The sequence below is a fragment of the Rissa tridactyla genome, chromosome 6, assembly GCF_028500815.1.
Source record: "Rissa tridactyla isolate bRisTri1 chromosome 6, bRisTri1.patW.cur.20221130, whole genome shotgun sequence".
NCBI classification, from domain to species: Eukaryota; Metazoa; Chordata; class Aves; order Charadriiformes; family Laridae; genus Rissa; species Rissa tridactyla.
Genome location: NC_071471.1, coordinates 27,372,039 through 27,397,664, shown reverse-complemented (window position 1 = coordinate 27,397,664; position 25,626 = coordinate 27,372,039). Strand labels below are relative to the sequence as shown.

The window sequence follows — 25,626 nt, the reverse complement described above, 5'->3', positions numbered from 1 at the left end:
TTTCAACCAGCAGAGCAGGTCCCATCTGCTCCCAGCCCGTCCTCACCTTGACCGGCGATGGAGAGCCCATGGGGTCGGCCCCCTCCACCCCAATGCTCCCAAACCGCGGCGCGGGAACATGCCTCCCCACCCTCAGCTCACCCTGCCGTAGGGTGCTCCCAAACCCCCCGAAAGTGGAGGACAGCGGGGGTTTGCAGCAAAGGGTGCTCGAATGACTTGGCCAGAGTGGCAGCCCTGCCTGGGGTTTGCTCCAGCGGCTCGGCCATGAGTGCTGGGGGTCTTGAGGGGCATCATGTATGGCTCCTGACCAGACAAGGCAGTTCACACTTGGTCCCACTGGGTGCTGGCTGATGTCCCTCATGGGGAATGAGACAGAGAAGGTCTTGGGGACCTTCCCTAGTTGGGCTGGGTCTGAATCGGGAATAACACTGACACCGAGATGATTAGGGCACTGGAACACCTCTCTTATGAAGAAAGGCTGAGGGATTTGGGTCTCTTCAGTCTGGAAAAAAGATGACTGAGGAGGGATCTTATCAGCGCTTATAAATACTTAAAGGGTGGGTGTCAGGAGGATGGGGCCAGGCTCTTTTCGGTGGTGCCCAGCGACAGGACAAGAGGGAATGGGCACAAATTTAAGCATAGGAAGTTCCACCTAAACATGAGAAGGAACTTCTTTATCCTGAGGGTGGCAGAGCGCTGGAACAGGCTGCCCGGAGAGGTGGTGGAGTCTCCGTCTCTGGAGACATTCAAAACCTGCCTGGATGCGTTCCTGTGTGACCTGCTCTGGGTGACCCTGCTCTGGCAGGGGGGTTGGAGCAGATGATCTCCAGAGGTCCCTTCCAACCCCTACCATTCTGTGATTTCCCAGAGAGACCCAAACCTGAGCGGGACTCAAACCCTGGGACCCAGGGTCTGAGCTCTTCATGGCTGTGGCTGTTTCAGGTTTACACCCCATTGCACTTATGGGAGCTCCCTACCAGCTTCCCGGCTGGTGCGTGGGTGCCCTTGACCCCTGCAAAGCATGCCACCAGCCCCTCTCAGTGAGCCATGCCGGCAGCCCATCCCCCAGGCTGGGCAGAGGAGCCTGTGGCTGGGAGGGGGCTGCCCTGGCAGGGACATGGCCCCCCGGGGCTGGGGAATGGCGTGGCTGCTGCCGCCAAGCCCAGCCATGCGCCTGGCGTTCCCCGGGCCGGGCGCTGACAGTCTGCAGCCCAGCAGCCAAGGGGAGGGCAGTGCCGTGCCGAGCGGGGCAGTGAGGCTGCCGGCACCGCGGCACAGTGACAAACCAGCCCCAGTGTCCCCGGTCCCCTGCGGCGGCCGAGCTGCCCTCCCTGCGCTGGGACAGCTGGGAGTAGTCAAGGCACTGTGGCCACCCACCCTGCGTTGTTTTGGGAGCGCAGGGACCCCTTTGCAGCCCAAGCAGCCTCTGTGCCCCCCGCCCTGCCTTGCTCCCCGGCTTTCCCTTGGGAATCGCAGCTCCCGTCCCTGGAGCGAGGCACTCCGGCAGCCACGGACAGCCCAGCGCAGGGCAGGGAGGGCGGTGAGCCTGTTTTTTGGCGGCGTGGGTCCTGGCAAAGAGCCTCGTCAGCCCACAGGGATCAAAGCAAGCGGCGTATCCTGACCGATACCTGATGCCGGAGCTGGCAGGAAGCCGGGAGGCTGCCGGGTGCCTCCTGCACCGCTCCCACCGCCACGCAGCGCCGAGCGTGCCGAAGGACCCGCGCTGCCGGGCTGCTTTTTATGGCACTGCAGTTTCTGCCAGCTCCCTCTCCCCACCCTTGGCCTCCCCCTTCTTGGAGGCAACCAGCCCCCCCACACCCCACAGTTTATTAAAAATCCCGGGTACCTTGGAAGAGACAATACAATAGTGTACTTGTTACAGCTGCCTCATATTAATGGACTGCCCCTTTTGATTTTAGAGTGGAACTTTTGGCAGAAAACCAGCAGCCAAAAGGGAATATGGCTGTAAAAATTGTCAAAAAGGGGGAGGGGGAAAAAAGAAAAAAAAAAAAAAGAAAGCCCCCAGCTTTGATCAGAAAGGCTTGAAGATGAATCGCAGCGATGCCCGGGCAGATCCACTAGAGGTGAAGCTGGGTTGCAAAGAGGGGAGCCGGGGCGGCCGTGGGGCTGGGGTGGGAGGGAGCCACCGCAGCCAGAGGTTCAAAGGCCTCTGCAATGAGGAGCAGAATTGGAGGATTATTCACTTTCTATATTTTCACTCCTGCAGCACACATGGGAATCTAATTGGCCAGGATGAGAAATACAGCCAGACAGCTTACAAGTGGGCTCAAGAAGACAGAAAAATATTTGCAGCTGCAAGCCATTAAAGGCAAACCCAGCCTCGCTGTTACACTTTAATTACCCTGCTCTACGCTCTCCTCCACGTACCAGAGCTCACGTCAGTTCAAAAACCTTTCTGATCTTAAAAGGCCAAGCACGGTGCCTGGCTGCACTGGGGCGGCAGTGGTGCAGCATAGCGAGGGCTGCACGCCTGCCAGAGCGCCCCGGCATCGCTGCGTCCCCCGGCCGCCCCGGTGCGGACCTGGAGCAACCCTGACGCTGCTCCTGCAGGGCTGGCAGCAGTCCTGAGTCACCCTGGAGGGGTCAGCTTGGCTTTTTATGGAGGGAGGGAGCCCAGTCTTGTGGGGTCAGGGCTTCTGCAGGGTCGAGCCGAGCTCATCCCAGCATCTCCATGCAATGGCGACGTGCAGCAAAGCCCTTCACAGGGCAATGCCTGTGGGTGTGTCCTCCCACAGCCATCACTGATGCTTCTGCAGTTCAGCCAAGCCCTTTATTCCCCAGGGTCTAAAAACTGGGGATATTTCTTCCTTCTTGGCACCTGGACCCACCCCGATGGCTAGAGGGAAGGAGTGGCAGGTGGATCCCATGTCCCTGGCTTCACCATCTCTTCCCAGTGCTACGGGCACTGCAGGTGCCTGGGGGACCATGTTGGGGGTGCCAGCAGCACAGTGCTGCCCATGGTGGGGGGTGTCTGGATTCGTCGAGGGACGACAGGGCGGCAATCACAGCCCAGCCCACCCGGCCACCACTGTGCTACTCCCGGCTCCCTGACTGCTCATTTCCTTTTCCGCTCCTGCAGTGACACCAAAGATGTTATTGCAGGTGCCGGCCCCGGCCCGCACGCTCCCCCACACAGTTCACCCCACTTCTCCTGAAACCTGAGGAGGGCTGAACTCATTTTATGCCATTTTATTTCAATGCTCCGAGTGTTAACCTTGTGCCAGGCATTTTTAATCCAGCTATAAACACCGGAGAGGAGAGGGGCTGTAACTTTTCTTGATGGAACAATTTTTTATTGAATGTTTTGAAGCTTTGATGCAATCTCCTTCCAAAAACATGAGTTGGGGGAAAAGAGGGTGTTTGAGTCTGGACTAATTTTAAATTGAGTTAAAGTTGCTTGGCAGCACTAAAGGGGCATTGCAGGACGTAGGCAAGGACTCCAAGAGATGGGGAAAGACCCTTAGATGGAAGATCTGAAGTGAATATGTGGTGCTTGTGCTAGTCTGAGATGTTAAACGCCGGTGTGTGCATGGGACAAGGGGAAGACCCTCCTGGAAGTGCTGGTGCAGGGACTGTGCACTGGGGTGTAGGCAGGGAGCTCCCTGGACCTGAGGCTGCACCGTGCCAGTGCTGGGGGGCTGAGAGAGCTGCCCTGCTTCTGAGGGACATGCAAAATCCAGCCAGAAACTGCAGGGACAGGCAGGCTCGGGAGCATGGTACTGCCTGGGGACATCTCTGCTGGAGCCAGCGTGCTGGGGGGTGACACGGTGACACCAGCACTGCCCGGGGGCAGCGGTGCTGAGGGGGGCAGCAGAGCAGAGCCTCGCAGGCAGGAGGACGCGGGGGTAGCGATGCAGCACTGCTGGCATCCCTAATGGGTCTCCGTCCCCAGGGTGCAGTGAGCGGGACCCAGCTTTGCTCTCTCCTGCCCCAGCCCTGCCAACCTGGCAGGAGCTGGCAGGGAGGGCAGAGAAGGGGCCGTGCCCCGGGAGCCCACCTGCACCCGAGGATGGGGAGTAGGCAGCCATGGCCCCGGCCGACAGCTGGGGAGGACGAAGCGAAGGCTAAATAAGGATGCTGTCTGCTCCTGGCTGCCAGCCCAGCGCCACCCCCGCAAATCACCCAGTGGCAGATGAAAATCAAACCCTGATGGGAAGAGGATGCCCGGGGTTGGGCTAAGCGCCAAAGGAGCAATGTTAGCCCCTCCATGGGGCGCGGGCCAGCAGGGACCTATCCGGGCATTGCGTCCCCAGTGGGAATTTGCCATGAGCCGGACTCACCCCTTGCGGGGATGGAGGTCCCCTGTGCCCCCCAGGAGGGGACGGGCCAGGGGACACGTCTCGGGGTCAGGGAGCTGGGCGGCTGCCGTGCGCCCGGGCCAGCACTGGGGCTGCTCCCGGCTCTGCCCTGCTCAGCTGCTCCCGGCCCCTGCCGAGCCCCGGGGGGCAGCAGAGGGGGGAGCGAGGGCTCCAGATTGGAACCACATGGAAGCACATTTGCAACGAATTAGGCTGGGAGCCAGCAGCTCTTGCTTGGCCGGGTGTGCAGCCAATCTTTGGGGATTGTCAGCTCCTCCCAGGTTTCCACAGCGGATGTTCCCCGGCCAGAGCGCAGCTGGGCTCTGCGCGAAGCTGCAGCCAAGCCAGCGCAGGAGGAGATGAGCACACATGTGGGCAGGGACCCCCGCCCACACGCACAGCCCCCACGGGTCGAGCGAGCCCCCACGTGCTTCGGCCAGGGATGTTTTTGGGAGTGAGGATGCCCCAGTGCACCAGGGGAGAGGAGGTGGTGCACGGGAGGGGTTATTCAGCCAATTCTCCGGCCCCTGGGGTGAGGGGGCAGCTGCAGAAAGCATCATGTCTCCCTGCCTGCCTGCACTCACCAACCTCTCGAGTTGCACCCAAAATTCATCAGCTGGGGAGCCCCGTCTCAGGTACCCGTGTGAAATCACATCTCGAGGGCACCTGAGAGGTGGGGAAGGAAATCTTCGCCCAGCAGCCCTCCCAGGGGGGGCGAGAGGGTTAAACCAGTGGTAGAGAAAGGCTTTGAGTGTTCATGTCAAAGAATGACACTAACAACTCGTGTGACAACCTGCCAGGAAAACTTTTCAGATCATAATTCGCATAGCGTTTGTATCATGTTCCCTTCCTGTTTAAAAAGGCAATATGGAAACCGTGCAAGGGGTTATTTGCTGGTCAGGCTGGTTTGCTGGTTACGCTCCCTGTCACGCGCGTCCCTTAGGAAGGGATGCCACCGTGGCAGACATCATTTCTAAAAATAACACCATCCCCTGCATTAGTCTCCAGTGCCATTTGTTCTAATAACTCCTTCCCAGTTACAGAATAATGGCTAATGCTTAGCGGTGGGTGGTGCATGCTAAGCCCCTGGCAGAGTGGGGAATTGGGCATATTCCTCGGTGGCATGTCCTACCAACGGCAGAGGACAGAGAGGGGACGCTGCCTTCCTGTGCCCAGCCCAGCCCTTGCCAAGCCATCAGCGGTATTTCATCAATCCTGCCCCATGTCGAAAGGACAAATCCCAGGCCGGGGGGGGGCGGGGCGGAACTCAGAGCCCCCGCGCAGCTGCAGAACCGCAGCCTGGGTGCTCGGCTGGTTGGGTGGGGGGCCCCAGCGGCACTGTAGCTCTGAGATAAGGCCACCTCTGATGTAAAATGGCCTCTTGTTTCGCAAGTAAGAGTATTTAAGAAATAACAGGCTGCCGTGTTAATCTCAGGGTGGCAAGCTTGCCTTTTTTGGGGCGGGGGGGCTCGGGGAGATCTTGGAGATGGGTTTCACCTCCAGCACTTTGCATGGCTTCTGCTCCCTGATTCCCCCGCTCCCAGGATGGAGGGCTGGGGCAGGAGCTGCCGGTGCGTGGACTGATCCCCAAACTCTCCCCCGTGCTCCCAGTAACATCCCTGCAGCAGTGGCGGCCCAAACACGACTCCCACTTGGATTTTTTTTTTTTTTTTATCACCCGCATAGCACTGGCGAAGGAAGGGAGGCCACCGCTGGGGAACATCTGGGCTCCATTGCTCATTGTCTGGCAATTAATGTCAGCGCTGAAGACAGAAGGGACGTCAGATATTAAATAAACACGACCGCACTCTGCAGACCGAAACAGCCCCCCTGGGGAAAAGCGCACATGCACCCGTATGTCCCCTTTCCACCACCCCCCACCAGCATGGCCCCAGCCGGGGCGCAGGACACGGGCGGCTGGCCGCACACACGTGTGAGCACAGCCACACACGCTCGCAGGCTCCCACACGGCTTGGGTTTCACGTCAGCTCAGGCAGAGCGGGGGGCGGCGGTGGGGTAAATTAGAACTACTTTTCCCTTTTTTTCATTTTCCAGCAGGCAGATGACATCTGGAGGCGCGGGGAACGCCGAAAACTCTACCCCATGAAACAGGGTGATGCGGGGAAGGTGGTCAGAGCCGTCCCGGGGCTCTGGGAAGCCCCACATCCAAGGCTGCTGCTGGAGGTGGGGGGGGTCTTGCGCCCCGGGCTGGATGCATGCTTGGGGCAACCGGTAGCCACGCACAGGTCCCTGTGGGTGCACACACTTCATGTGTAGGGCTGTGCCCTTCCTTTACCAGCATACCCAGCCCCTCCTGTTGCTCCAGGATAAATCGTAGGGCAGGGGACTTGGGCTAATTCATCAGACAGCGAATTAGCCCAAGTCCCTGCCTTACGATTTCTCTCCTGCCAGCCAAAGAGCGGGAATGGACAGTCCCAGCCTCCCTTCTACCAGGGAAGCTATTCCCCATGGGCTGCCTTGTGCTGGGCGGAGGATGCCACTGGCCCAGCCCCAGCTCGCAGGGCACATTGGCCAGGTTGCCAGAGCAGGGCAGGGCTCAGCATTACCCCTGGATGCTGGGCTTGGCTTCACACTGCCACACGGCTGCTGTTCTGATGTGTGTGTGTGTGTAAAAACCACGGCAGGGACCCGTGTTGGCCGTGCGGGATGCTCCTGACCTCTGCCCGCTGCCGCATCGCTGGGCCAGTTTCCTGCATCCCAGCATCTTCCATCAAACAGGAGGCGTTTCAGCAAGGAAAAATGCAAAACGCAGTGGGGTGGTGCGTGCCGGAGCTCAGCCCAGGTGGTCTCCTATTGCTTCTGGCCTTAAATTTATGGGTCCTGTAAAGGGCAGGGAGGAATGGTACTGGCAGCACAACATGGGAACGGGAGAGGAGCGCTGCACCAGCCACGGGCAGCACGCAAGGTTTTCTGCTCCTGTGTGCGACGGGGACTCATTAGCTCCAGGCTGGCTGTGCCTACTTTATTCTCTGGAAGCTTTTGTTCCCTTACAGAAATGTAGTCTCTCTCTCTCTCTCTCCCTCGCCCTTAGCCCCTTTTAATATTAAGGTCAATAGGTTGGTGATTAAGCAGGAAAAGGGCATGAAGAATCAACCAAATTAAATCTTGTGTGCAAACAGGTGGGTGTGAAATTTCAATCAATGGCTGGTGTTAGCGGGGACCCCCGTGATCTCGATTTCCCAGGGGAAGGCTGGGCAGCCCCGGGGGGATTTGGGTACAAAAACTCCAGACATGGGAGAATAGAAAAAAGTCTTCTCAAAAACCAATATTGACAAGGTCCCTGTGTTTGCACCCCGGCTTTCCCCGGCAGCACAAAGGGAGATGATTATCCCGGGTCCAGCGGGGAGGGGACGACGGGAGCTCAAAGGTGAGCTGGGCCCCCCCGGCTCCCCTGTCCCCATCTCTTCTGCTTAATCCCCCTCTCGCCCCAGCTTTGAAGTCGCCAGAGGTCGAATATGGGATGTAAATCACGTTAGCCGCAGTGTGTGATCACAACGCCGCTGCAAGACAATGCCGTGCTTCCCCTGGCGCCCGGGCATCCCGCCTTGCCGCGGCCGGCACCAGGCTATAAACAGCCCCGAGCTGTGGACAAAAGCGGGGACCCAGGGTGGGCTGTGGTTGGGGGCACCCATGGCAGGCGGGAGAGAGCATCGTGCTCGGCCACGGAGCCGGGAGCAGGAGCCACAACAGGCCACCGGCACCCAGCGGCCACGGGGCTGCTGATAGTAGGAGGCTCATCCCTGGGATTAATTAGCAAAGGCTGTGGCCACAAAGCAATGTAAAACACGAGCCGTTTGCTGGGGCGTTGGTTACCAGGGCTGTCCCGCAGCGTTGCACATCTTGTAAGCATTAGCATCACGTAAGAGGAGCCTGCACAGAAGGATGTGGGGTTTATTGGGTTGTAAACTGCATTGTTCCCGTTACAGTAATGATGTTGCTGGTGAAGAAATGTGCCTTTCGCACACGAGGCTCGGGAATCAGGTGTGCCGGGAGGAAACATAGCGGGATTTGGAGGCTCTGATGTCACTATTAGGAGAGAGAACCAAAGCAGGCGTGGGAGAAAGCAGGAGGAGCTACCAGGGAGATGCTACTGCTACCCTGGGCCCTTTGCATTTATCTGCCCCAGCCCCCCTGCTCCACGTCCGACGGCTGGGAATTTCAGACCCGGGATGGGAGTGGTGACGGGGAGACAACAGGTATCTGCCGGCCCCTCGGCTCTGTTTTGGTGCCCTTTGCTCTGCCTTGCTCCAGCACTTGGGCTGCCTCTGGCGGCACCTGGGAAGATGTGACGCATGGGGTTTGCTCTCCGAGCACCCAGAGCTTCCCTGCCCCATGGAAAATGTCCCCTGTTTAATCTTCCCTTAGCCAAGGAAGCAGCCTCCAAGAAAAAAGTGATGGCAGACCCCAGTAATTAACCCATTTCCTTTCTTCTCACTACCAGAAATGCACTGTTCTCTGCAGGCAGCAAGTTGGCTGTTTTAAGTCTTTTTTTCACCATGTCACACCCAAAGCACGACTGATTATCCAAGGCCAGCACCAGAGCTTATCAGCCACCGCCATCCGGCTGCACAGATCTGGACACACTGTGTTACAGGCTGTGCCCCCACCAGCCTGGCCCCAAATGCCCCTGGTTTCACCCCAGAGCTGCCACCTGCCTCAGTGGCCCCAGCAGGTGCCTGGTGGGAAACACAGGACCTGTCAACCTCCCCGTCTGGTGAGGGGTGATGGAGAGGACCTGGGAGATGCTGGAGATCTGAACCACATGGCATCGACACGACCACACAGACCCAGTAACAGGAGCCAGGCATGGGTACCAGCCCAGCTCACCCACCCTGGGCTCCCCTTCACTCCTCTGCAGCTGGAGGGGCTTCTCCATCCCTGCCCGGCACGGCAGCTCCTGAGCACAGGACCCTGGCAGTCAGAGAATATCTGCTTTCAAAGCTTTTTCTTCTTAATTGGGAAACGGGGTGCTGCTTTTTTGCTTTTTTTTTTTTAATTAAAAATGTTGTTCTTGTGGAAAATATCTGCTCTCCACACAAAATGCCTTGCATTCGTTGTACACATTGTGGGCCATACCAGAAAACATCTGGTGTGCTTCCAAAACCGCCCGGGCATTTCTTTTCCCATTAGAGTGGAAATTTTCTTCAAGAAGCAAGTTTTACCTCATTCACGCTGACATGTGCTGCAGCAGAAAGCGAGCAGCCCTGTCCCCACGCCACCCATCCATCTCCAGGAGGTGACATCTTAGGGGCACCCTGGCGCGACCAGGCACCCAAACCTGCAGCAGCAACCTGGGGTTTGACCTGAATCTTGACCCAAGCTTAGATCCAAACCCCTTGGGCCACCGAGCAGCAATCACCTGCACACACCTGGGCTGGCCCAAGGAGAACCATGGCTTCTTGTGGCAAGGTGGTATCTGTTTGAGGAACACAGAGGAAAATACATTATTTTAGACCTATCAACAGCTCCCTGGTGCCATGCGAGAGCCGAGAGGAGCCCAATGTGCCCACCAGGATCCCAAGGGCAGTCATGGAGATGTCCTTTCCTGCCCTGCTGTGTGAGCTGCCCAGAACTGCAGCACCGATCTTTGCTCCAGGTCGGAAGAAAGGTCTGAAAGGTAAATTTACTGTGGAATAGCACTGTTGGACTATTACGTCTTGAAAAGTGACTTGATTTTATCACCATGTCTTCTTCCTGTATTGCTGGCATTTCACAATGTGAAGCATCGACAGTGCCCAAGACAAACATCTAATATATTTAACATTAGCCGGTACGGCTGTACAGCATCAACACTAATTAAAAGTTTAGAAAGCTAAGTCAAAACCAAATACTGCCATTTCAATTCAGCGTTTTCCATGATTATCCTATAGAAATAATAAAAAAAAGAGATTAAAAAAAACCCAAAACACACAAAAACCCCCTGCAGATCTCAGTCGTGTATTTAAATTCACCTGTGATCAGCACAGATGTTAGGAAGGTGATTACAGCAACTCTACCCATCGTTTTTCCTGCTGTGTCCGCAGCACAAGGTAGGAAGCAGCCAGGGATGGTTGTTCGATGTGGATGGCTGCGGAGGGATGGTTCCTCCACAACAGCTCCGGCGGGGTGTGAATCTGACAGCCCAGGACCTAAACCCTGCCCGGCTCCGGAGGAGCTTATCCCTTTCCAGCTGGGGACTATTCTTTAACACTCCCCAGCAAAGCCTCTGGGGACAGTAAAGAAAATTGCCTGTGCCTTCCCACCTGAAACACGCCTTGTTTACTCACCGCTCCTCACCAAGTGTTTATGGGTTCCAAAGTATGGCAGCTCACCTGGCGTGACGGATAGCCTGGGGGCTGGTTAGCCAAGGGCTGGCTTCGCCGGCAACGAACCCGGAGAAGGTGCCGTGGTGCCGTGCTATAGCCAACCAGGCCACAGCCATATTCTGTGTTTCTTTCTTTCTTTTTTTTTTTTTTTTTCTCCAAGCAGTCTTCTGAGAAAACATCTGCTGTGCCCCAAGCCCGCACCGGAGCTGAAGATCAAAATAAAGGACTTTTGTCTTTTTATTAAGCATTTTAGCAAACGTGACTATTACATTCATATTATATTTCCCTGTTTTGTACAAACACGTTTAAGTCAGCACTAAGAGGATTACATTTATGGCACACCAATCTCTGCTCAAATGGGCTGACTAAAGAAACTCTTGTTAAACAGTATTTTCTCTAATGCCTGTTGCTTTTCTTCCTTGCCTTAGTGCTCAGGCATCTATCCAGGCTCCCTAAATCCACCCTCCTCATAAGCTTTCAGATCAAGACTCTTCCCCCAACCCCGTCCCCCCCTCCGCACCCTTTAATACAGCTGAAGATGAACATTAGCGCTTGGTTCAACTGCACTGGAAAGGGAAAGGGCAGATTCATCAAAATCTTTATACCTCCATAGAAAAATGTAGCCTTTTGCCTTTCCTCGAGTGAATGCCTTTTCTAGAGGGTATTCATTAGGGGTTCAGTCTGTTTTTGCAGACAGCTCCACAGATGTTGACATTTTTTTTCTTCGCTGGGTTAAGACGCCTTCTATAGGCTTTCAGTCTTCATTTGTTACTTCTTTATTATCCAAGAGGGGTTTTTCTTTCTTTTTTTTTTTTCTCCCCTTTTTTTTTTTTTTTTCTCTTCTCCTTTCTTCCCAAGGAGTTGACTCGGTTCTCTGAAGAGAGCAGTGGTAGTCAGGCTCATTATTATCTCGGACCCTTTTTCATCACCCCGGCAGGCCGGCCGGGGCCGCGGGGCCATTGTGGCGGAGCAGCAGGTAGCTGTGGCACGGCGGGGTCAGCGCTCCGGCCGGCACGGCGCCTTTGTGTGCCCGCCTCATGCTGCCGGCTCCGTTTGTCCGGCGGTGGGAAAGGGTCAGGAGCAACGCCGCCGCTCCGTACCTGAGCTTTTGTCTCCGGCCTCTGCCCACAGCTTATAGAAATAATTTGTTGGAAAGCAATCGCTGGACCTGGAGGCAGGAGGGGGAAGCAGAGCGAAGGGGTGGAGGTGTGCGAGCAGGGATGGGGGTGGTACCGGAGCTGCCTGGTCCATCGTGCTGCCAGTGTCCCCTGCATGCTTCTTGAGAAGCCACGGGCTTGCCATGGCTCACAAGGCTCAATATCATCACCTTTACACATTGATTTCCCATGCCAAAATTTGCAAAGAGAGAGATTTGGCTCAATGTGGAGGCTTAAAGCACGATGCAGGCAGCACCCCCCGCTGATGCCCCCATCTCCAAGAACAAGCGCATCACACTTCGCCCAGGACCCACCACCTTTCCCTCCAAACATACACCAGCTAAATACTCCATCCCAGGGCCAGCAGGCATCCAAATACCTCCACCCCAGCTCCCAAAGAAATTTTACTATGTATCTAGAGATTTTTCCCCAAAACAGATGGCTGGGCCAGACGCAGGGACTGGCAAAGGCACCATAATTCAAGTGGTGGTTCAGGACCTGCCGTAACAGACACGGGAGGTAAGGGCTCCAGCCTATTCACAGCTGGGCTCATTGTGTCGCCTCTCCACTGCAGGCCATGCATTATCTCGGGGAAAAGAAAAGCCCTCCCGCTCTTCCCAGGAGCCCTCCTGGCCCGTTCCCACACTGCCCGGAGCCACTAGCCCCGCAGTCAGCACCGGGCTCCCCAGCGTGAGCCAGCGGTGGGGCCAGGCAGAGGTGACAGGTATCTTTATCCCGCCACGCAGGAGAGCTCCAACGTCCCGCTGGCAGGAATTTGTCTGCAAATTTTCCCCCATTGAAAGGAGTGAGAGGCTGAGATGATCGCTTGATTAAGGCCAGGGCAGGCGAGGTGGAGAGACGGGGCAGATCCCGAGGAGCCACGCTCCCAGCCCTTAACCTCTTCTCCCCGTCATGATTTAACACCTTGGTGGGGCACGTTGGCTCCAGCCATGGGGCAGCGGGTGGGCATTCAGGGTGATGTGATCCCAATTATCCCTAAATAACGCAGGCAGTGGCTGGGAAGGAAGATGCCCGGTGTCAGGCACAGCACCCTCCCGCCTTCGCAACCCCCACCCCCAGGTTGTGCTGCTGCACTGGAAACCACCACACTCAGCCCCCACCAGTAAGCTAAAAGCTCCTGCCATTTTCCCTTTTTACCATGGCTTTAGCAGGAGAGCTCCCATTAGCTTTACACACCATCCTTGGGGAAATCGTGCCAATAGATGCATGAGATCAGGCAGGTGGATTTTCTTTCCATCACTTAACGCCGGAGAAGCCTTCCACTGCTAAAAGCAGCCCGCTAGTGACCCACCCAGAGGGTGACGGCTGGGTTTCACACGCCTCGCTCTGCCCTGGTGCCTGGGGGATGGCCAGGTCCCCGCGGGCAGGGCAGGATCTGCCCCACAACAGCACTGACTCCGAAGCACTTTCCTTGGGGCTGGACTCCCCATTTCCACAGGGATTGGTCCCCTCCCAGTGCAGCATTCCACCCCAGCAAACTTCCAGCACAACCACCGGTCAAAAGCAGCTTTGCTATAGAAGCAGAGTGATGGCATCCTTCGCTGAGCCTGCCTTTTCTCACTCCGGTGTGTTCGTGTCGGCCGTTGTCTCCTCCAAGTGTGCCCTGGCATCAGGGATGTGAAGGAGCCCCAGGAGCGGGATCCCCAGGAGCCTTCGCACGAACATTGTGAGCGCTGAGGTTTATAACCCAGAAAATCTGGGCTCTGAAGGTCTCTGTCTGGGGGGGCAGAAGGCGTGCCGCCCTGCCCAGAGCCACTTTTATGCCATTGTGCCTTTTCAGCATTGCATTAAGGCAGCCAAAGAAGGGGGATTTTTAATGGTTCCAGGGGAACAAAGCAGGAACATTCGGCCCAACTTCATTACAGAATCATCTGAAACGCTTGAGGAACGTTTCCCACTAATTATCATAAATAGCCGAAAAAAATCTTTCCCTCCCAAAGCAGGTTCCAGCTGCCCCTCTGTGTTTTCTCACCTCCGCTTCCAATAGCCTGACCCTGCCCCCGCACAAAGGGGAGACCCCATCTCCACTCCCCCCGCACCCGGGGGCTCTAAAGAAATACAAACAGGCAGCAGAATAACAGCACCTTAAACAAACAGGCGACTTCCGACCCTGCGGGCTGTCCCGCTGCCCAGGGGAGGATGCGCTGCCTGGTTTTCCTTGCCCTCGCTCTCGTGCCCTGCCCAAATCCTGGATGAAAGCATGGGCACCACCAGGCATGAAGCAGGCGTGCCAAGGATGGGAATGCTGGGGGTGCCAGCCCCACACCCCCTTGGACCCCGTCCCCCATGCCTGGGTGTCCTCTTGTTGCCCCCAGCTGCCCTGGGGGAGGCCAGGTCCCTGCCCTGGTGGGATGTGGCTGCAGCCCTTTGGCAGGAGGGTTGGGAGATGCCAAGGCCAACGCAGGCGAATGAGTCATAGAATCACAGAATGGTTTGGGTTGGAAGGGACCTTAAAGACCATCTTGTTCCAACCCCCTGCCATGGGCGGGGACACCTCCCACTAGACCAGGCTGCTCAAAGCCCCATCCAGCCTGGCCTCGAACACCTCCAGGGATGGGGCATCCACAGCTTCCCTGGACAACCTGTTCCAGTGCCTAATCAACATCCCAGTTCAGCTCCTGCCCCCTGCGCCTCACAGGGCTTCTCCGCAAGGAGCAGCCTGACATGGCTGGATGGGTGCCGTGAGCGGGTGCGGGAAGGGATACTGTGGGTGAAGGATGGGGTCCAGAGGACACACAGAGGAATGGTGCTGGTGTTCAAAATCATCACCAGCATCGAGGGGGCACAGCAGCAACCCCGAGCAATGACTGCCAGCCCACGCTCATCTCTGCTGAACACAGTAGGGGATGGATGGGTGCTGGACATGGCTGCCCGGCCGGTCCTTAGGCTGATCGAAGCAGCCACAGCTGGCTCTGCCAGGGAGCTGCCCCAGCTCGGGTTCTCACCCTGCAGGTCCCATGTTGCCCATCCCACCTCCCTGCTCCTGCGGGACCCGGTGCCAAACCAGCCCCTTCTCGCCATGCCTGCAGCACACGGAGCAGCCAGCCCCCGGCCCCCCGCCCCGCCAGGGCAGGCGGTTGTGAGAGACGTGGGGGCTCCAACCACAGCAGCCATGGTGAGACGCCGCTCCTGGCACAGCTACGGCACGTGTTTGGGGCCGGCAGATGAGGCGGGCGTGCGGGGAGGAAGCCACGGCAGCACGGCTGCGGGCTGGGGCGGGTTCCCAGCAGCGGCACTTGCCCATCGGAGGCCCATGTTTGCTCCTCGCCCCAGTTATTGTGCAAATCCCCCCACGCAGGTGTTCGCTGCCCCCCTTCCCGCCAGCCACAAGAAAGGGGTGTCTGTCGCTCAGAGCCCCCTTCCTGCTCACGGGGTGCCCCAGGGGCAGGAAGGGGACCCGAGGCAGGTGGCAGGGACAGGCCACCGCACCCGCAGTGTGTGGGGTGACAGTGGGGCTGACGGGCAGGTCCATGCCACAGCACGAGCAAGGGGAATGTGGGAACCACGTCTTGTCTGCACAGGGCTGTGGGACTCCCAGGCCAGGCTGGAGATCCCCTGGTCCCAGTGCCGCTTGAGGACACCCACAGTGTCCTGTCTCTGCTCTTAACTTGTCACCTCAGGTTAACTACAAGGACCTCAGGCAGTCACAGCAACTGGGAAGAGGTTTACAGAGTCACAAGCCGCCTGGAGATGCCACACAGAGATGCTCACCTTTTTTTTCCAACGCAAGAACCAAGGGCATCCCATGGAAGGAGTGGAAAACAGGGGGAGAGCAAAAGGAGGTGCCGCCTCGTTCGGTGCGTGTTAACCCTGGCCACTCCTCACTACAGGCTGTGGGTGCTAAAATCTTACCTGAGTTCAGAGAAATTAGATAAATTAATGGATTAAAATATCATGAAGCACTACTCAGTTCAATGGCTGCCCGGCAAGGGGGTGCCCAGGCTGCCCGCAGCAGAGCGGGGAGGGTGTGCTGGGGTCTGTGAGCTCCCTGGGTACCCACACTGGCCACGTACCTCCCCACTGGCAGGAAAGCCTCTGTTCGCCATCGCAGAGAGGTGCAGCCCCGAAATAGCAAACCAACCTGGATGCCGGTCTCCTCGTGCCCTGCCCCATCCCTGCATGGTCTCTGGCTCAGCAATCAGGAAACCCGAGCGTGTTCCCCCACAGGCTTGCCCAGGCACATCACCCCCAGGTCACCCTGCATCCCACCCGCCTCTCAGCCCCTTCTCTGCTGAGGGACATCAGAACGAGCAGGGGCAAATGGGGACAGCTGGTAATTCCTCACAGCCCAGTATAGCCGTAGCCCTCCGGGGATTGGCCCCACAGCGATGGAGGGAGCCGACTCCTGCCTGCGAGCCAGCTGCACCAGCCCGGCCCCGGGAACACGGGCGGCTGTATTTTCATTGCAAATTAGAAATCAATCATAGCAGGAAATTCCCGTGCTGAGAACACCCTGGCTATTATTATTTTACAGCACTCGGAGGTGTTCTGGGCACTTAGAAAGATGTGGCCCTTTCGGGGTATTATGGGGCAAATTAGTTTTAAAGGCGGCTGAAGGAATGTTGGTCATTTGGTTTCCGGAATGGGATGGGCGCAGGTGGAGGCTGCAGCGCTTTGTGCTGCTTTCGGATACACCACCGCTCTGCAAAGAGGGAATCAGCACGCTCTGGAGCGAACACCTCTAGCCTGACCCCAGCTTTATTAATAACAAGTAATTAATATGAGAGCGGACGTGCCTTGTGTCTCTGAAGACCTTTTAAGATGTGATTATGTTGTGCTAATCTCACCCCGAAGTACTTCCCTGTTTAGACTGCGCTGGGCCATTAAATATCTGAAAATCCAGCGGACACCCCTCCATTGTCGCCCCGGGAAGTGCTCGGGGTCTGGTCCCCGGCAGCCAGCCCCCCCCACCTTTCAAACCCTCTAAATCAAGTATTAAGTCGAGCCCATCTGGACTGCCAGGAAAAACACTCCCTCCCCTCATCTGCGGCTCATTACCCACCGTGCCAGCCCCGGCTTCGCAGCCGCTCGCTCCATCCCGCCCAGATGTGCTGCCCCGAGCTCGCCTCCCGTATTTCACAGCCGTCAGCAGGACTTCAAGGAGCAGCCGAAGGGTCTGTAACACTGCACAGGCTCTTAGCAAAGACATATATCCAGGTCCCTAATGCACAGCCCCATTCCCCCTCCCTTGGTCTTGCACCAGGCAGGGGAGCTGGGGCACTCGGGGCTCCCCAGCCGGGAGGTTTCTGAGCCGCTTCCCCACGGCTCTTTGCCCAGCACATGCCCAGACTATTGATTTTCAAGGGTTCTCCCCCCAGAGACACCCCCAAAGCCAGGAAGCCCATATGCCCCACACATGGGTACGGCACCCAAAGGCACAGCAGGACAGAGCAAGCACCGGTGGCACAGGTGAGGAGTTGAAGGCAGACACCTGCAACCCTGCAATAATCGGGGTGATTAAATTTGGGAGCAAAGTCAGAGCACAGTAAGGCACCCAAAACTCAGACCAAGGAGCAACCCGTGCTCATTGGCTCAAAAAAATCTCCTGGGGTGAAGCTTTCCAGTGAAAGCTTTACCACTTCCAGAAAACCCTCAAGAACAGCCACTTTTGTTTAAGTTGGGCACTTTCCTGGCCCTGGTGTCAGCCCAGGACTGCAGAGTGGAGATGCACATCAAGCCTGCATTTATGAGAAGAGTTATCCCCTTCCTACCGAGCTTCCAAAGAGCCTCCCGCTGCCCAGCCTGCAGTCGGGGCTCAGTGTCAGGTGAAGTTATGGTATGAGAGCCACGTGGCTGGCCATGCTCAAACATTACACTTCCAGAGAGGCCAGGGCAGGCAGCATCGCAGAGGTTTTAGAGGCATGATATTTAAGAGGAGGACAAGAAGGATGTCTATTGTCTCGCTATGCCGCTGCTGGCAGGAGGAAGTGTGCAACCCTGGTCCTCCAGCGGTCCCTGAGGGCCAGCACTGGCTGGGGACCCCACCCTCCAGCAAGCAACAGGAATCCCCGCAGCAGGTCACGGCGAGAAAAGCCCTGGGATGAAAGTACTCCTCTCACCAGCCCTTCAGTGCACGGCAGAGATGCAGGGGAGGCTTTAATATTGGTGAGGAGGAAAGGGAGAAAGAGAAGGAAAGAGGTCAAAGTATTATGATGGACGGACAGGCACTGGCACATCCCGTAACACGACGTGGGGAAGAAGCCGGGGCGCAGGGCAGGAGGCCTTAGGATGTCCTTCCCAAGGACTGACTGTAGCTTGCAGGTACCTGCCAGGGGTGGGGAGGAGATGCAGGCAGGAGCCCCGACCAGACCCTGGCAAGCAAGACCGGGCTGTGGCCTTGCTGATGTCCAGCAAGGTCCCAGCCGTCCGAGTGCGGTGCCTCCAGGGCCACTCGTCACCCTCTCTGCTGCCGGTGGCCCTGGTCAGACGGTGGCAGCCACTGCCTGTGTCGGGATGCCATCTAGTGTCGCTTGGCAGAAGGGCCCGTCAGGCAGTGACACCATGTCCAGGCTCCCCAGGCTCACAGCATCTCCAGGGGACAGTTGGGAGGCACCCCAAAACAGCATGGGTACTGGGACAACCACCCCTGGGGGACTGCAGCCGACCCAGGCTGGTCCGCACTCCATGACATACGCACCCCATGGCCAGCATGGCTCCAGAACCCCAAGGAGGGTGATGGGCATTGCCCAGATCACGCAGGGGCACTGAAGCTCAAAGCAGTGCCCAGGCTTGCTCGGGAGACCCCGGGGCAGCCAGGGCTTGGAGACTCAGCAGCCTTACTGGTGGCACGGGGTGGCCCTGGTGGCGGGTGGCTTGGTGAAGGAGGAAGGTGAGCTTCCCCCATAGGATCATGCAGCCCACCTGCAGCACCAGCGCGGCCAGACCCAGGGCCAGGGAGACCCGGCAGTGCCATGGGCTGGACCGCAGGGCAAAGCTCCAGCTGTGATGGCCACTGGGAGCCAGGGGTGGGGAGGCTGGCCAGGGGCTTGTATGGTCTCTCAGTGGGGGGACAGGAGGCATTGGGGATGGGATGGTGCCTGCAGGGCTGAGAGCGTGTCGGGGGACAGTGGGAGCAGTCTGCGTGCCGACCGTGGACAAGCTCCACGCAGTGGCATGGTCCCGCTCCTGGCCTGGTATAGCCACCCTGTAGGGTGGCCAGAGTGCTGTGGTGGGGGCTGAGACAAGGGAGATGATGGGTGTCCTCCGTGGGACAACATCTGACCTCTCTGTGGGTGTCAGAAGACCAGGAGGCACTCGTTTGGTGGTGGTTGCCTGTGTGCTGGTTGGCACCAGTGTAGTGGCAGAAGCTAGAGTGGACCGTGCAGGCTCTGGGCTGGTGGCTCCAGAAGGCTGTAGGCTTATGATGGCTGGAGCTGGACACAAGCTGAAGGCCTCCTGTGGCACAGCTGGTGATGGGGTGGTGATGGAAGCCATGGGTAGGACAGTTGGTGATGGTGTGCTGATGGAGGGCTCGAGCAGCACAGCTGGTGATGGGGTGGTGATGGAGGCCTTGGGCAGCGCAATTGGTGATGGGGTGTTGATGGAGGTCTTAGGCAGCACAGCTGGTGATGGAGTGGTGATGAAGGTCTCAGGCAGCCGAGTGGGTGATGGGGTGGTGACGGAGGTCTCAGGCAGCACAGCTGGTGAGGGGGTGGTGACGGAGGCCTTCAGCAGCACAGCTGGTGAGGGGGTGGTGACGGAGGCCTTTGGCAGCATGGCTGATGATGGTGTGGTGTTGGAGGTCTTGGGCTGCACAGTTGGTGATGGTGTGGTGATGGAGGCCTTAGACGGCATGGTTGATGATGGAGCAGTGAAGAAGGCCTCTGCTGGCATGGTTGGCAAGATGGCAGAGGTGGCCACAGGTGATGGCATAGTTGGCGGTGTCATGGTGGGAAAGGCTGCCAATGACAGTGTGGTTGGTGCTGCAGTGGGCAAGGCTCCAGGTGACAGCAAGGTTGACATTCCTTGTGATGATGTGGAGGTGAACAGTAGAGCTGGGGTGAAAGAAGCTGAAAGAGGTAGAGTAGCTGGGCAAATTAAGTGGTCATCTCTCAGTGATGTCACTTCTTGCCCTGCCAGGTGGGGTGGATTCTTGCATGACACCTGGGTGGACAATTTAACCTTCTCACTGTTGCCCAGAATCCAGCTGTGCAGGTAGCAGAGGTTGCAGTCACATCTCCATGGGTTCCCACTCAGATACACTGAGCTGAGCTTACTCAGGGGGTCCAGGAGCCCTCGGGGAACATTCTCCAGCTGGTTCTTCCGAAGGTTGAGGGTTTTCAGATTTGGGAGAGGAGCAAAGACCTCATCATCCAGAGCAGAGAGTAGATTTGTGTCTAGCTGGAGGTCTGAGAGCTTGCTGAGCCCAGTGAAGGCTCCTCTTGGCAGGGTTGCTAGCTGGTTGTGGGACAAGATGAGTTTACTGAGAGATGTGAGGTTGACAAAGAGGTCATCTGGAAGTGTAGACAAACTGTTCCTGCTGAGGTCCAACTCCCGCAGGTGTGGCATAGTGTCAAAAAGGCAGCAGGGGAGCTCTGTAATACGGTTTGAATCCAGAGTCAGCAGCTTCAATTTGTTTAAACCAAAAAATCCCTGGAGTGGGAGAGCCCCGATGAGATTGTTGTCCAAGAGGAGTTTCTCCAGGTGAGGCAGGCTCCTCAGGAGCATGGATGGCAGCACCCTGAGCCTGTTCCTCTGGAGACTGAGCTCCAGCAGCCCCATCTGACCATCTAGCAGCCCTTCCGGGAGGTCCTGCAGCTCATTCTCATACAGCCGGAGGACTTGCAGACGGGGGAGTTTGCTAAAGGCATCCCCAGGAAGAGCCGTGATCCTGTTTCTAGACAGGTCCAAAAATGTTAGATTGATGAGAGAATCAAAAACGCCCTCTGGAAGAGAAGGGATTGCATTGATGTGCAGGGAGAGCTCTCCCAATTTCTCCAGCCCATCAAACAGGCCTTTGGGGATGTGTCTGAGGTGGCTGTCCCTCAGCTCCAGCCTCTGCAAGCTTGGGAGGTTTTGGAAAGTGCCCACAGCTAGTTCCTCTAATGAGGCACCGGAGATCTCCAAGTCCCTCAGCTTCTCCAAACTATCAAAGGCTCCAGGTTCAACTGTCTTGATCTTGTTGCCAATAAACAAAATCTTGATCAGGTTGGGCATGTACCTGAAGGCACCTTTCCTTATAGCAGTGATGCTGGTTTGCACGAAGATCATCTCAGAAATGAAGGGCTTTGCAATCTTTGGGATCTCTCTGATGTCATTTTTTGTCCCTCTGTAGACCTCCTGGTAGTCTTTGGGCATTTCATATGAATCTTCACCCAGGATTTGATCTTGGCATTTGTGGAGATGGAAGGAGAGGAAGAAAAGGAAAAGGAAATGCTGGTACATTGTCCTGAAAAAAAGGTTTCAAAAATCAGTTACGAAGAACAGAAAAATCTCTTTCCACAGCTCCTGAACTGTGGTACCACGCTTCATTCAACTCTCAGGGCTCTTCTTTCACATACCGTAACTCAGTTTATGAGAAAGAGAGAGGCCGTACAAGCCAACGTACGCTGCATGTACAAGAGTTCACTGCCATTGGTACCAAGGGATGGAGAGGAAGGGAGAGCGACCCAGCTCATGGCTTTGCAGTGGGAGATGCTCCAGGAGGGACAAGGGCTGGACGGTCTGTTCTCTGGCTGCAGGCTTGGCATCCGTCTGGGTGAAGGAGGCAAAGTGCTGCTGCCCATTAGCGCTGCCCCAGTAGGTCCAGTTACTCAGCAGGGCAACAGCCCATTCATGCAACAACAGAAGCAATCAGCCCTGCGCTTGCTAATGAGGGACCAGCAAGGGTCCCAGGAGCCAGCCAAGACCAGGTGACCTTGTTTATTCAGAATTTCCACACTGTGCTGGATGGACTTGTTATTTCATCGCTGCTTCTCTCAGTTCAGGGGGGTTATTTAAAACATTGCTTCTAAGCATCTCCTTTTTGGGATTCTTCCTGATCACATCATATTTTGGCCTTGGTTATGCAGCTTTTCCAGATAGAAATGCTTGATTTATGAGCAGCAGCCAAGCTTTAGGGTGAGGCTCATTAGGAGATTAACTGTTTAATATCTGACATTTAGGGCTGTGACCTGCAGTTAGGGGGTGAAGTCACTGACACACACCCACCAGCAGCCACGTAAAGCCCACCACTTCCATCGAGCCATTTGGAAACACCCAGCTAACACATCAGCTGGGCTTTAATGGCTGTGAGCATCGCAGCAGGACAGTCATTTCCAGCTTGTGGTTTACAGCCCTGGGTGGGAGCCGACGAAAGGAGGGCTGTGGGTTGCTTCTTGGGTGTCCGTCAAAACTGAGCACGTTAAAAAAACTTATGTGGGAGGGTAAGTTTGCTATGAAAAGTTATTTTCCGAAAAATGTTGAGAGGTCAGCAAATATAGGAGGCTGAAAGCTACTGGGTTTGAAGAGAAACTGATGGGAGACGAGGCCAGCTGGGTTCCCCAGGGTAGAAGTTGCTGCTGATCCCTGCCCATCCTCTGCTCAGGGAGACTCGGGTGCAGGAGCAGGGCTGAGGGTGCAGAAGTGCCTGCTGCACATCAGCTGCAGGGGCAGCACAATGGGTTAAACGCAGAGGTGGGAACAGCTGGACTGAGTGCACAGGGATGAAAATAAACAGTTTTGAACTACAAAGCTTCTTTAAAATGCTCCCTCACCCCATTTGACTGCGGTGGACCTCGGCGTGGTCCCCTGCTTGTCCCACCCGCCAGGAGCGCAGGGACAGGGAGGCACAGCCCCAGATCACGGCACTGCAGCCTCCCGTGCTCCTTGCAACGATCAACAACTCCCCAGAGCCATCCCTCCCGGCACATTTTAAAGAGCAAGAAAAGCATTTTGCATCACTTACTTGGCCGAGCACTTGTGAATGAGTCCAGCTGCCGGAGCGAGCCACACCAGACAAGGAGCGAGGCCACCAGACAGAGGTCCCATCACCTGGCCAGCTCTTTATCCACGGCCCAGGCGCAGGGCTTGGTTTCGCGGGAGTCAGGGCGCAGGTCTGTGCAGGGAGATAAGGGACAGCCGGGGAGCAGGCAGCGGAGCTGTGCCCCGGCATGGGGGGGCTGTTGCCGAAACCCCTCAGGGAGGACACATGCACGTACTCCATAGGCGTTATCTGCTGGCACCACCCAACTAGTCACATCCAGGGAAACCTGAAGATCTCCAGGCCAGCCTGTTTCGTAGCTGATGGACTCTGCAGTGCCATATCTCCACCAGCGTAACCCACCAACTTCACAGGCACCACCCCCACCAACATAACAGAAAGGATTTTTCCTATTTAAAGCTTTTCCTATTAAAAATATCCATCTGTTTCCTTCCTCAGGAATTGGCTATGTAGCTAAAGGTGCTGCTCTGAGGCCATTTGTTTAAGCTTATAACGGATGACACCTGCGGCCAGACAGATACTCTGACACCCAGCTTCTGGGCTCAGCCCCACAGCTCCACACCTCACCGACCGTAGGGATGGGGCTGTGTTGTGTCACCCTCATGCAAGCCAACAACCCCCCTGCAGTGACACCCAGGGCTCCTGAATGGTACAGGGTGTCTTGTGGGAAGAAACACCTTATTTGATTCAAAGCCTTAAAATGCCAAGGCATCCATCACTTTCCACTGCGTTTCTTCTTAATTTTTGCACCTGCTCTTGTTAAGGTTCAGCTTGTGCTCCTGGGCTCTCCTGACCAATTAAAAAACACTCCAAACTATTGCACGCTTTCAACAGCCTTACCCCTTTCCAATGTCAATCCCGTACGCATCCAGGTCCCCACTCAGTGCCAGGCTGCTCCAGAAGCTGCAGGGTGGCAGGAGCCAGAGGGCCCAAGGGGATGGAGCTTGCAGCAGGAGTGACACCAGCCTCCATAGGCCATGGAACCTGCGGTGTGGCAGCCATGCGAGGGTTTATGGAGCCGCAGCCAGCCCCAGCATCCCTGCTGCGGGCTTGGAGCTGGCCAAACAGAGTCACCTGGGAGGTGGCCACAGCAGGGTGGCAGTCCCCTGTGCGGGGCAGGCAGCAGGTTGGCGGTGCAGGAAGGTGTCTGGGGGTGCAGCATGGCCCACCTGCCCCCCCGGGAGCATGGGGCGGGCAGTCCAGGGCACGGCTAGCACAGGTCGGGCTAACACGACACAGAGCCTCCACTTTGCTCTCGGCCTCCGGCTGGGCAGCAGCCGGCAAGGGGCTGGCAGAGCCCGCAGCCCGGCGGGGAAAGCTGCAGGCAAGGCCGGGAAGGCTGGCTCGGTGGTGGCCGCGGGCAGGCAGGGCTCTGCCGGCTCCTCCTGGTCCGGGGGAGCCCCTGTCTCAGCGGCCGCAAGGTGGTGCAGCAGCTCCGCGCCGCAGCGCCGCAGCCCGCGGGGTCTGCCAGCAGCACAGCGACACGCGTGTCCGCACCCCCGCACACGTGTGCGTGCACCCATGAACGCACACGCGCATAGAATCATAGAACCACAGGGTTGGAAGGGACCTCTGGAGATCATCTGCTCCAACCCCCCTGCCAGAGCAGGGTCACCCAGAGCAGGTCACACAGGAACGCGTCCAGGCGGGTTTGGAACATCTCCAGAGATGGAGACTCCACCACCTCTCTGGGCAGCCTGTTCCAGTGCTCTGCCACCCTCGAAGTTCCTTCTCATGTTTAGGTGGTACTTCCTATGCTCAAGTTTGTGCCCATTCCCTCTTGTCCTGTTGCTGGGCACCACCGAAAAGAGCCTGGCCCCATCCTCCTGACACCCACCCTTAAAGTATTTATAAGTGTTGATAAGGTCCCCCCTCAGCCGTCTTTTTTCCAGACTGAAGAGACCCAAATCCCTCAGCCTTTCTTCATAAGAGAGGTGTTCCAGTGCCCTAATCATCTTGGTAGCCCTTTGCTGCACCCTCTTCAGCAGTTCCCTGTCCCTCTTGAACCGGGGAGCCCAGAACTGGACACAGTACTCCAGGTGCAGCCTCACCAAGGCAGAGTAGAGAGGGAGGATGACCTCCCTCCACCTGCTGGCCACAATCTTCTTGATGCACCCCAGGATGCCATTGGCCTTCGTGGCCACAAGGGCATATTGCTGGCTCAACGCACCCACGTGCTCACACCCATGCATGCACCCATCCATGCACTCACACGTGCATACCCCACATGCACATGCAGGCACACATGCACTCACACACGTGTACATCCACACACTCACCCACGCATGCACCCGCACACTCACACCCACACGTGCATATCCCCACATTTGCTCTCTTAGGGGAGCACCCACCGTACCCTGCTGTCCCCTGGGTACGGACCACCCACCGTACTTGCTGTCCCCTGGGCTGGCAGCCCTGCTGGGACTTTGTGCCCCATCTCTGTGGTACTTGGGGGTTCCGAAGGGGGTCTGCAGGCCAAGCCCTGCCAGGGTGGGGGGGGGGGGGACTTGCCAATGCCCACCCTGCAGCCAGGCAGCCCGTCCCCTCGCTGGGCCATCGGCAGCACTCACCCATGTCTACCTCAGACACCCCACACACCACAGCCCTGCCCTGGGGGCTGGTGCCAGGCTTCAGGCTGCCAGATCTCTGCACTGCCGAGGGAGAAAAAACTGAAGCTGGAGAGGTGCAGCAGGTAGAGACGACCATACCAGAGAGCAGCACTTACTCACCGCCAGGCACCTGCACCCATGAGACACCACGCACAGCCCCAGCCTGGTCCCGGTTGGACCTCAGCGACCTTCGCTTCCCCCAAATACGTAGGCAGAGACAGGGGTGTTTCCTCTCTCCACCATAGGAACTGGTTGCACAAAAAATAATATATA

At 57.1% G+C, this 25,626-nt stretch overlaps 1 protein-coding gene across 3 annotated transcripts; it reads right to left on the bottom strand.

Moving 5' to 3' along the window:
* Positions 1-10,877: 10,877 nt before the first annotated feature.
* LOC128910869 (uncharacterized) lies at positions 10,878-22,819 on the bottom strand. Of its 3 annotated transcripts, none has more exons than XR_008466905.1 (3): positions 22,709-22,819; positions 15,535-21,211; positions 10,878-13,088 (listed from the first exon to the last, which is right to left on the bottom strand). XR_008466905.1 is itself a non-coding variant. In XM_054204783.1 (2 exons), exons 1-2 carry the CDS (start codon positions 22,789-22,791, stop codon positions 18,535-18,537), a joined length of 2,760 nt encoding a protein of 919 aa, XP_054060758.1. In that variant the 5' UTR covers positions 22,792-22,819; the 3' UTR covers positions 13,101-18,534. The 3 variants fall into 3 exon arrangements, 1 of the variants encoding a protein (XP_054060758.1); XR_008466906.1 differs by having other exon boundaries at positions 15,535-22,452; positions 22,709-22,790; XM_054204783.1 differs by lacking the exon at positions 10,878-13,088 and having other exon boundaries at positions 13,101-21,211.
* Positions 22,820-25,626: the final 2,807 nt, after the last annotated feature.